General features: G+C 43.9%; 1 protein-coding gene across 4 annotated transcripts in view; it reads right to left on the reverse strand.

Moving 5' to 3' along the window:
- MDM1 (Mdm1 nuclear protein) overlaps positions 1-7,642 on the reverse strand; it is a 29,569-nt gene extending 21,927 nt beyond the window's left edge. For all 4 annotated transcript variants that reach the window (XR_008664954.1, XM_055329200.1, XM_055329199.1 and 1 more), the window contains exons 1-4: positions 7,507-7,642; positions 6,421-6,535; positions 2,409-2,779; positions 1,148-1,282 (exon numbers count right to left, since the gene is read on the reverse strand). Coding sequence is in view for 3 of the 4 variants with exons in the window: in XM_055329200.1 (XP_055185175.1) it covers positions 1,148-1,282; positions 2,409-2,779; positions 6,421-6,535; positions 7,507-7,524 (639 nt within the window). In the remaining variant the exon portion in view is untranslated. The remainder of the gene's footprint in view (positions 1-1,147; positions 1,283-2,408; positions 2,780-6,420; positions 6,536-7,506) is intronic.
- Positions 7,643-12,131: the final 4,489 nt, after the last annotated feature.

A 12,131-nucleotide genomic window follows, 5' to 3' on the forward strand; every position in this document is an offset into this window, starting at 1 on the left:
TTTCAAATAGTAAGTAATTTTGTAGGTACACTTACTATTCAAGAACACTTGTGAGCCAGCAAAAGAAGTACTGCTCCTATTTATTAGATTCACAAAGGAAACACACATCACCTCATGCTATTTTATGTTTCTAAAATGTTATACAAATTTCAGTTTTTTAGAAAATTGAATAACAAGTAAGCAAGCCCAATGCTGCCACGGTTTACAGGATCACAGGTATTATCATCTTAGTGTAAGATGACTGATATTATTGTCTTGTTGAATCCACCCTCTCAGTGCTCAGGGGTATATAATGTTTGAAAGTGAATGTTGAGATAGAAGAGCAAATGAACATAAGGGTGTATGGGAGCGGGGGCGGTTTATAAAGAAAAATGCCAAAATCAAGAGAAAGAAAAGTCTAAGCTGCCATGGGCCTCTGCAGCTATTCTAAATTAAGTATTTCCTTACCTGGGCCTAGAAGTATGATTAAGAAGTAAGAGTTAATAGCCTAAGAACTGTTTAGATGATAATAGTAGTAAAACAACAGAACATTTATTAGTTAATGGTAGTCCAGTACCAAAAACTGCGTAAGGGTATAATGAAATCTAGTATCACATTTAGTTTTTTTTTTTTTCACATTTAGTTCTCATCATAGCTTTCAAATTTTACAAATGTAGTTAAACTGACAATTCCAATTACTGTTCATTTGATACAAAAACAAGATTATGTATCTTGCATTGCTTTTATTTTGTATTTATTAAAATACACAAAGCAGTTATGCCTTTCTTGCAAGACAGAAAACATGCAACATATTAGTCAACAAACATGATATTTTAGAATAAGACCAATCTAATAATTTTTTTATTAAGCAAAAAAATCTCACAGCATGCAGAAACTTACCAGGAGTCAAGTTTCATTACCCTGTCTCATATTTAGTGGAAGTCATGGATTTGGCAACAATGATCATGAGTGGCCTAGGACAATATCACTTATCACTACTATAAATCAGAATAGAATGATTTTAGCAAAAAATCTCATTTTCACTTTCCTAGAACCTACCTCCAGGCCTACTTAAGTACCTAATTTCTCTTAGCTCTTAGTTCCATGTAAATCTGCATCACTAGTTCAGAAGAGAATACCAAAAAATGTATTACATCCATTAACCTACCTGATTGGCGGCAAAAACTGGAGCAGTTTCTTTAGGGGTCTTCCAAATAAACTGCCTTTGATATTCAGAATTCCTCAAGATATCACGTGAAGGAACAACAGTCAATCCTGCTTTCTTCCGAAGAACTCTATCCAACTGTTAGGGAAGAAAAATCCCACCCAGAGTCATTAGAAGTTTCTATTCAAACTTTTTCTTTCACTATAGTAAAAAACAAAACAAAATATGTAACGTGAAATCCACCCTTTTAACAAATTTTTAAGTATACAGTATTGTTAACTACGTGCACATCGTTGTACCACAAACTTTTTTCAATTGAGAAGTAATCTCCCTTTTAAATTGTCAAACTATTGAAAATTCCTTTAATACTGACAAGGAATTTTATTTCTTAATTTCTGTGCGTTCCAGGAAAAGATAGCACCTTTCATTCAATCTCTTCCTACCAGTTATTCATAACTAAATCTGTTACGAAGAAACAGCAGCACCTTGCCTTATCCACACCTTGCTTCTGAGACACCCATTCCCCTGCCCACCACTTACACGTCACCTTCCTTGATTCTACTGTGCCCCCTGGTTTTCGCAACAAGCCACAGATTCCTCACCAACACTTCTGAATGCCTCTCCGCGGTTCTGGCGGACAAGAAATGGGGAAGATGCAGTGGACTGGAGAAAGATGCGGGAGGCAGTGAGCCACCTGCACAGGTCCCTGCAGCCTATGCTTATGTGCTCGCAGGGACGTTCCGCGGGCCAGGTGTGACATAAGAGAGCAGAACTCCAAGATCTTTGAGGTTCAGCCAGAACCGCCCTTCCTTTTGCGTTTAATCAATTGCGATTCTGTTTGTTTACACAATAAGAAATTGAAAAGGGCCCACGTAGAAGTCAGCTCACCACCCCCGCCAGAGGTAATGGCCTACTACTCTCCTTCTCCTGTCTCAATTTGATCTCTCCCTTAGGACTGTGGTGCTGATATATGATGAATGAAATCCAGAGGCAAGCTGTCCATCCAATGAAGAGATATCTTAGCATAACCAGTACAAAATGGCAACTACTAAAAACAGAACTCCCAATAACTAAAGTCAACAGCCTCTTAACTATTCTCTAAGACATTAGATAAGAAAACAATGGAAAATTTTTAAGCACGAAATGTAGTATTACTGAAATGATAATGAAATTTACAAAGGATTCAATGCTTTTGAAAAGAAATACCGTGAGTTAAAAAAAAAAAGAAAAAAAGAAAAAAAAGAAATACCGTGAGTATACCTACCCCGTTATCTACATTTTCTGAATGTAGCTTAGTGGAAGGCTCCAGGTCCTCATTTTCTTTAACTGGTATATGGTTTGCTATTATATCCGCATTATTTTCCACAATATCTGAAGCCCCTTCAGCTCTGGAGTCTGTAGAGTGAGATCTGGTTCTTTTGGGAACCCTGGAAGCTTCTAGTGCAAGAACCCTTTCTTGGGTAACATCTTCTTTTTGTTCTGTCTCTTGCAATTCTGTTTCTGGGGCTTCAGGTTTTGGGGATATAACTATATCATTGTCTGAGATCGCTCCATTCCACTCAAGAGATTTTGAAATCTGTGGGTCATGATAAGGGACTCTTCTTTTTGAAATAAAACTTGGCTCTCTTGTGATTCCTACAAAATACAGCATATAAAAATTGCAGCTACCAAAGTATAAAGTTACAAAGACAACTTTTAATAACACTTGTAAGGATGCCTGGGGGCTCAGTTGGTTGAGCGGCTGCCTTCAACTCAGGGCGTGATCCCGGAGTGCCGGAATCGAGTCCCGCATCGGGCTCCTTGCATGGAGCTTGCTTCTCCTCCCTGTGCCTCTGCCTCTCTGTGTCTCTCATGAATAAATAAATAAATAAAACATTTAAAAATAATAATAATACTTATGAGAAAAAAATGGAATTGAAAATTCAGTTGAGATACAAGGTCCTTTGAGTGGCAGGATAAAAAAAAAGATAGTTTATCAACATAAAAATCTTTAATTTTGCTTTTTAAAAATACTAAAAGTTTGACATAAATTTTTTTTTTTAATCGGGGTCACAATGTTCGAGTTATCCTAACACAAGTCACTAGAATCACAACGTGACGGGCCTGGCAAGCCAAGCAGGACATGTTGCCTCCGTTTCTAATTACTTTCCTGTGCTACTTAACAGAACAATGGGCACTGGTACTGTCAAAATTTGGAACTTTTCACAAAGCTTCTCTTATGCACAGTAGACCAAGAAGAGAAGGGATGAGATGTCATTATGCTGGGTCTTGGTTCTACGTTTGCATTGATTTCCTGGGAATTAAAGAGAATGAACCCTTTTAACAGGAGCTAAGATACTATTTCTCTATATTTCTGTCTGGCAAGCAAATGTCCAAAAAACTGAACCTTCTACCCAAGTAACAGGAGCTCTGTGGAATGACAAACACCAAGATACTGTCCTAGTTTGGGGCCATTCTTTAAATAGAAGCCTGTGTAGGGTGGGTAACAAGGAGTAAGACTAGAAAGGAGGAGAAGCAAGGTGAACCGAAAATCTGGCAATGACATAGAACCCCCAGTTCTTTAGCCTCTGTCACTGAGTTTTGGCCATTGAACCAGGGTCTCCACCCTTACAACGCTTCCCTAGACTAGTGGTCTTCATACTGGGTGCATATGTGTCTGGAGGCATATGGAGACATTCTGGGTGATAAACAGAAATGGGCCGCTTAAGGGAATCATTTTGCAGATCCTAACTCTATATGATTTCCCAACACTGGTCTGCCTGAGAGCTGCACCTGCCTTCTGTAGTCTTCGTTCCCTCTCCCACTTCGCAAAAGGAAGACACACCTCTCAGCCAGCCCCACGGGATAAAAAAATTATCCTAGGTGGGAAGGACAAACAAAGGGACAATTCATGTGTAACTACTGAGAGAGAATATCTGACAGCCAAGCAAAGAAGGCCGAGATTACAAATAACAAAGGAATAGTGCTTTATTTTATCCAGGTCCACACCTTCCCCTTCCTACCTATCTTAGAATTAAAATTCGGGAGTCAGAGGGTTGTCACATGAAACAACTAGATGTTAACACATGTTAACACGTTTACAGCAATTGAAAAACACAGACTTTTTTTCTCACAGAAAGGAATTCTAATTTGCCTGATTAGTTTGCCAAGGAGGACTGACTTTACCAATTATATGATGAACATTTACCATAAATTCAATGAGCTACACTGGCAGCTCCAAAGTTTTAACAAAGCATATGTGAAACAGATGCACAATATTCAATATGCCAGAAAGCATATCCTTTGAAACTATTTGTTACACTTATGATTTAAAAAATTAAATATTAACTTGAAAATGTCAAAAGATGCAAAGACTTTCCAAACCCTTTTAAGGGATATGAAAGCAAAAAAGTTTGAGGGCCATTGCCCTAGACTTTAACACACAGAGAGGCTTCTGGTGGAAGAGCACAATGAAAGGGGAAGATTCTCAAGCGTTCCGGCCTTCTCTCCCAGCACCAGCAAAAATACACTAAGGGGAAAAAATACACTATGTTAACAGAACGTCCAGCTCATCCTTGGTAAAACCGGCGTTATTCCTCACTAGCCTCCCACCTCCCTTTCTGAACACCCTGGAGTTCTCACTCTGCCCATCCCCTTAACCTCACATTCTCCATTAATACACCTCCCCTGGACCGTTCCTGCCTTCATAATATACCATACTCCAAAGTGGCTTTGCTCCCACTCTTGTTTCAACACACCCTCAAATGTAGCTTATCTAAGTTAAATGTTACGGGGACAATGATCTGGTTAACCAATTCCCAGTGTTCTAACAGGCCATCAGTGGAATATCTATACTTTAGGATTTACTTTGGATTAATCTAATAGAGCCTCAAATTTGTAGGCTTTTGGGTCATTTGGCGGATTCTGAGTACCACCTTGCCCAAAAAGCAGGGACATCCTGTGTCTGAAGTCGGGCTCTGGACAAAGGATCCTGATGCTTCAGAGGAACCCAGAGCCACTCACTTAGCCCACTGTTCCCTTTGTTCTCCAACCTAATCCTGGAAACACTCTCCTCATTTTACTAATTTCCCAAGCTTGGGAAAATCATGCTTATTTCCCATTAAGTCTTTTTCTTGGCTTCAAATACCTAACATTTGGGGGACATATATGTCATACTTCACACACTCTCATATGTGGGGCCTCAAGCACTCATCTGCATATATGCACCGCCCCTTAACAGGCAATATCTCATTTAATCTCTCAGCAATCCTGTGCAATGGGCTTCGTAAACCCCACTCAGTAAAACAGTCCCTGATTGCCAACGTCACATAGTTAATGTGGGGTCAAACGCTTACTCATTCATTCAAACAGTAGTCTCAGCAAGCATTAGAGTGCGTCAAGGCCCTGTGTCATCTACTAGGCAGGAAGACTGAGCCCTTGCTCTGAGAAATCTTGAAGTCTAGTGAGGGAGAATAAAACCAGTCTTTCTCCTCTACCATCCTCTGGGAAACCCTGGTTGGCCCAGGGCTCTGACTTCCCTGGGATACCAGAAGGAAATATATGGGATGACAAAAGTACAGCTTTTGAATTCAGGGGCTTTCCACAAGACAGACTTGATTTCAAATTACAGTTTTGCCACTTACTAGCTCTGAACTCTGGGCAAGTTACTTAATCTAAGTCTCCCTTCCTCAAGACCTTGAGAGTACACGTCCCCGGCTTTGTCTGCTCTCAGCCTTCACCTGTCAGCTCAAATATCACCTTCTCAGAAAGGCCCTTCTGGACCATTAGAGCTTAAGTGTATTCCCTCCAATCCTGCCCTCCCCCAAGTTATCTCTAGGCTAGCCTGTAGCAACCTGAAATCCCCCACTTTATTTATTGTTACCTGGTTACTGTTTTTTCCCTATAGTTTGGGTTTTTGTCTGGTTCTAGGCTCTCTCCCTAGAAGCTGGGAATAGTCCTGACCCATAGTAAGCCCTCAATGAATATTTGTTAAACAAAGAAGTAAGCCAACCAGGCCAACTGATGCTTCACAAGTTTTTTTTTTCTAATATTTTATTTATTTATTCATGAGACACACAGAGAGAGGCAGAGACACAGGCAGAGCGAGAAGCAGGCTCCATGCAGGGAGCCCCATGCAGACTCAATCTCAGAACTCCGGGATCACGCCCTGGGCCAAAGGCAGACACTCAACCACTGAGCCACCCAGGCGCCCCTTGCTTCACAATTTTTAATCATTCTGCAAATGTAACCCCAAGGTTTACATAAGTCATGATGACTGCTAAGTGTGTTCGACTTACCTAATTGATCGGATCTAAGTCCAGCCCATGGGTACCTCCTCCCCACTGAGGGATTATACGACTCTGACAAATAGGACTTCTTCCACAGAAAGTTTCTCTGGTATTCACTCAGCCCCTGTAATACAAAAGACACTTTGAGCATGATGCAATTAATGGCTGTTGTTTTAAAGAAGGCATCGGTAAAAAGGACCTCGGAACCACGACAAGGAGTTCAAAGTCTCGAGCTCCCGTCACCAGCTGCTGTTTATCCAGCCCCATGCTAAGCAGGTTGCACCTATTCTGATCCTTTAATCCTCACAACCACCTGAGGCTCTGAGTGGCCACCTTTCTTTCTTTCTTTTTTTTTTTTTCTTTGCTGGGTGGCTGATTCCAAAGCCTGAGCTCTTGTCTGATAACAGGTGACCATCCAAATCCTCATGACAGTAATTGTCCTAGCTGATTAAGTTCTCAGTGAGGACACACCATCACCAACGAGGGCCTCGTGCCTTTTGAAATTCCGTAAAAGTCAACCAAAGACAGACAAGAGTCCCCTCCCATCATTCTGGATAGAGGCCCCTAAGATAGAATAGGACGGGGATCTGCGGGAGAGCTGTGGCCAGCTGCTGGGGCGACGGGTGCCTGACCCCCCCACGGCGCCCACCTACCTGCAACTCAGGCACGACGGTGAACAGTGTGAGTTTCCTACACCCTATCTTCGCATTGTCAAGGTCCCACGTCTCTATCCCTTTTAAAGACGCAGGCAGTTTGAGGTCTTAAAGGGTAGGAGCGGGGCGGGGGGCAAGGGAAAGCCGTGAGACGGGCCACAGGTGTCCCCAGGTGAAGCCACCTTAAATCTCATTGCAAAGTGCTCGCCTTGCACCTGCACAGCCTCGCGTCCTGCAAAATCCCTGCAAAATCGGTCTCTCTCAACACGGCCTAACGCTTCCGCGCTGCAACTCGGGAGTGTGTGTGCGCGGACTGGGAGCCAGGCGTCGTGCAGGACGGCGGCCGGCGGGCTCCGCGGGGCCCGGGAGCCCCCCCTCTCCCTTCCCCTCCCCCTCCCCCTCCCCCCCCAGCAGCCTTCGGGCCCGGGGACCACGGCCTCACCTTGAAGCGCACCGGCATGTCGCCCGGTGCTGGAGCCCCCGCCACTCCGACAGTTAACGGGACAGAAAGCCCCGAGGGGGCGGGGCGACAACAGTAGGTTCCCTAGCAAAAGCCTCGGCCCGGCGTCCCCGACTACGCGCCGGCGCACTCCGCGCCTGCCGCCTTGAGCCCCGTCGCTCCGCCTTTCCCCGCCCACCACCAGAGCTAAGAGCCAATCGGGACTCGGAGGCCTTCCGGACGTCATTTAGGTCCGACCAATCAGTGCCCGGAAAGGAGACGCCCGCCTCCCGCCGCAAATTGGGGGACTAACAGAAATGGCGGGCGGAAGGCTGGCCAATGAGGCTCCCGGAAGGGCGGTGGGCGGGGCCCCGCGGGAGCTTCGTCCTGAGGAGAGCGCTGGGCGCGTCCTGTGTGACCAAGGGTCACCCCTGCAGGTAGGCTGCGTGTGTCGCACGCCTCGCTGGGCCGGCTTCGTGACGTCGTAAAACGTGAAGGTGTGTTCTTAATTCCGCATCTGTGACGAAATCGGAATGTAGGTTTTGATGGGGTTTTTTTTGTTTGTTTGTTTTTCTGATATGAAAGAATGTTCAGGGGATCCCTGGGTGGCGCAGTGGTTTGGCGCCTGCCTTTGGCCCAGGGCGCGATCCTGGAGACCCGGGATCGAATCCCGCGTCGGGCTCTCGGTGCATGGAGCCTGCTTCTCCCTCTGCCTGTGTCTTTGCGCCTCTCTCTCTCTCACTGTGTGTCTATCATAAATAAATAAAAATTTAAAAAAATATTAAAAAAAAAAAAGAAAGAATGTTCAGGTCTCTTCTCCTGAGAACCCGTTCCTATATCTGACAGGCATGTTACACCACGTATTGTCACATCAAAAGAGTCGGGCAAACAAAGAAATATTGCTTAGGCAGGCCCCCCCCAAAAAAAATTTATTTATTTATTTATTTATTTATTTATTTATTTATTTATTTATTTATTTATTTATTTAATTTATTGTGACTCTTGCAAGAGAAAATGCTCACTTCCGGTGACGTTCTTGCCTCCCCCGGCCCGCGCCCGCCGCCCGCCGCCTGCCGAGGAGAGAGGCGCGCCGAGCTCGCACGTCAGGGACCATGAATGAGGCTCCCGGGTCCCGGTTCCCGGTTCCCGAAGAGTCCGCGTTGTCGCTCCTCTCACTCATCTTAAAAAATAATATGCATCTGATTTGAACGGACTGTTGCCGTCGCCAGCAGGTACTTCTCTACCATCGACAGAGCACTTGCTCGGATGCTGAGGATGGGAAGGACAGAATTGTCCAGGCAGGTGCCCAAGACGCTTGCAGAGAAGCATCCTCTGTATTCAATGATAGTATAATGTGTCATTCTACTAAAGTTTTAGTTGTAAGGTACCACCGGGCAGCCCGGGTGGCTCAGCGGTTTAGCACCGCCTGCGGCCCAGGTCGTGACCCCGGGGTCATGGGATCGCCACCCAGGTAGGGCTCCCTGTGCGGAGCCTGCTTCTCCTTCTGCTTGTGTCTCCGCCTGCCTCTCTCTCTCCCTCTCTCTCTTTCTCTCTCTCTCTCTATGTGTGTGTGTGTGTGTGTCTCATGAATAAATAAATAAAATCTTAAAAAAAAAAAAGATTAGGATCATCAGGAGTTGGAGGATGGAGTTGTCCTTGAGGGCAGAGATGATCAGAAGAAGCCTCCAGAAGAAATACTGAGACTCCGCCTTGATGATGAGAAGGACTGACATAGAGGAAAATGGGATGATCAAAGGGCAGATGCCTGAATGGAACGCTGCCAGGCTTCTTCCAAGAACCACGAGGACAAGTGCCTTTACTTTTGTCATTTGTTGACCAAAGAAAAGTATACCGTCTTTTAAACTTCCAAATAGTCATAGCTATCCAGTAATGCTCTAAGCCTTTTCTGCAAAGACTCGTCTCCCTGGATCCTAATTGATGTCTCTGTTCTTCTTCACTGTCACGGAGATATTTAAAAATTCATTTGAAGGAGGCACCTGATATCCGAAAACAAAGAGAATATTAAATTAGCCATGCATCCAGGGGGCCCTTGATAAATGTTAATTGGTGATGACAGCATCTCTGTCGTGTAAATTAAGAATGGCACAAACAGGACGCCGTGGAACATAAAACAAAGGTCCTCTGCAGGGAAACAACCCGGATCTCACAGAGTAGGAAAAACACAGCCCTGGTTGTATGCACAACTTTGTTATGACACAATACTGAGGTGAAATCAGTAAAAGCAAGCATGCAGAATGTAGCCTGTCTGCTAAACAAGGGCCATGATGACTGCAGTGGAGCTCTGCTGAGCACGGAATGAATGACAAGAACAGCAGATGGTAAAAATAACTGAGTCATAACCTGGGTTTGCTGAGATGTGTTATAAGGACTCAAGGAAGAGGAGTACTTTACTTTTTTTTTAAGATTTTATTTATTTATTCATGAGACACAGAGAGAGAGAGGCAGAGACACAGACAGAGGCAGAAGCAGGCTCCCTGCAAGGAACCCAATGTGGGACTCGATCCTGGGACTCCAGGATCACCACCTGAGCCCAAGGCACATACTCAACCGCTCAGCCACCCAGGCATCCCTACTTTGCTATTTTTAAATGAAAGCCCACTCAAGTTAATGAAGGAAAGACATAAAAATGAAAAAAAGGGACAACCTTAGTAAACGAGAGTCTATAGCCTGTGTTTTATCAGCTTTTACACTCTCCGCTACTGCAGGAACAGCCCCAGAACCTACAGCGTTCCACCCGGGTGTTTTGGGGCATCCCTAGGAGGTGTCTCACATGTGCCTACAGCCACCACGTATGGTATGCTGGGCAACACTGCCTCTCATTCCAATAGCCACACATCTGTGTGTGTGTCACTCTTGCTGCTGGTCACCACAGCCGCATTTGCTGAGTCCTGAAGTCTCCACTGGGCATAGCATGAAGCCTCCTTGGACTGCCCAACCCTGCTTATGATCTGTGACAAGGCACCTCTCGCATTTTTGTGTTACCCTGTATTGAGTATCACAGTGTCTTAGAGGGCTTTTCCATTTGTTTTTCAGCCTTTCTTCTCTCCAAAGGGAATTCCATGGAGCCTGGGCCAGAAAGTCACCTTCAAATGATAGGTTTCATTCTGTGTTATTCTATGACATTCTATTCTAGATATGCTTCTCTCTTCCACTAGCCAAGGCCCTCTTACTAGGACAGGGGTGTCATACCTGGCTCCCTCTTCCTTTTGTTGATTTCTCTATTTCTCATGCAAATAGATTTCTCTTTAATATGCATGAGATTAAATTGGTACCATCTCTATGAAAGACAATTTGGTAATCCTTTCGACCCAGCAATTATTTTTATAATTCGTTTACAACTTTATCTTATAAATATACTTGCCCACGTGTGAAAAATATTTAAGATTGTTTACTGTATTGTTTAAAGCAACAAAACTTGGAAATAATTTAAATGTACATCCTAGTTAAAGATATTATGGTTCCTCCAGCGCCCAGAACAAGGACAGGCTATGCAGCAGGTCCAATTGATAGTGCAGGCTGCTCTGCTTCTTAGGACTTCCAGCCCAGCAGATCCAGCTGGGTCAGACCCACTTCAGGTGTCAAATATTATATCCATCAGGGTCTGGCTGGGAAAACAAACTACCAGAGGCATTTCAAAAACGATAGCTTAATATAAACTGTTGGTTAATGAGTTATTGGAGAACTTCAACAAGCTAAAAGGAGAAAACAAGATAGTAATTCCAGAAAGCAGCTCATACCTTTGAGGTTAGAAGAGCAGAGCAAAATGTTGATGTTACTGGAACACAGAGGTTTTCCCTAGAAGCCTCAGGGAATTGGCGAGACCTCTGAGAAGGGTCACAGCCTAGCTGGTATTGGGGCTTCTTAGGGAACAAAGTGAGGCTGCCTCTGGGAATGACAGAAAAAAAAAGGAAGGGAGGGAGAGAGAAAAAGAAAGAAAGAAAGAAGAAAGAAAGGAAGGAAGGAAAGGGAAGGGAAGGGAAGGAAAGGAAAGAAAAAAGAGAAAAGGAAAAGTTGGAGACCAACCAACTACTACCATGGAGCAAAAGGTCATTAAGATGCTGCTGAGAGCAAACAGCAAGCAAAAGCAAGTATTCTGGTCTCTAGTGTCCTCTCTTAGCAGACCTAACGGAGTTAGCAGGATCCAAAGGATCTGCAGAGCCTAGAAAGTAAGATTGGAAGTAAGAGACTATAACTTATTAACTTCCACTCATCCCACTCTTAAAAAGGAAGAAGCATGTTTTTATGAGCTATAGAGTTAAAAAAAAAAGTTATAGACGAGTGTGTATGGTATACCATCGGTTGGGATAAAAGACAAAGAATGATGTATATAATAGCATCATTCACAGATATTTGTTTCGTCACTCACAAGTCTAACTCCATTAGCAGCAGCTATGAAGGTAACATTTCATTCAACTTAGAAATACATGAAAACTTTAAGGAATTGGTAGTTATGGCTCTTCTCTTCATGAAATAACTGCACTGGCACTTTCTAGATTCATTTTGATTTGCATATATTGCAATAAGCCTATTGCTTCTTTTAGAGACAAAAACATATCAAAATCCTTTAAAAACAACCTTTGGGGACGCCTGGGGGGCTCAGTGGTTTA

The sequence above is a fragment of the Nyctereutes procyonoides genome, unplaced genomic scaffold, assembly GCF_905146905.1.
Source record: "Nyctereutes procyonoides isolate TBG_1078 unplaced genomic scaffold, NYPRO_anot_genome, whole genome shotgun sequence".
Lineage (NCBI taxonomy): Eukaryota > Metazoa > Chordata > Mammalia > Carnivora > Canidae > Nyctereutes > Nyctereutes procyonoides.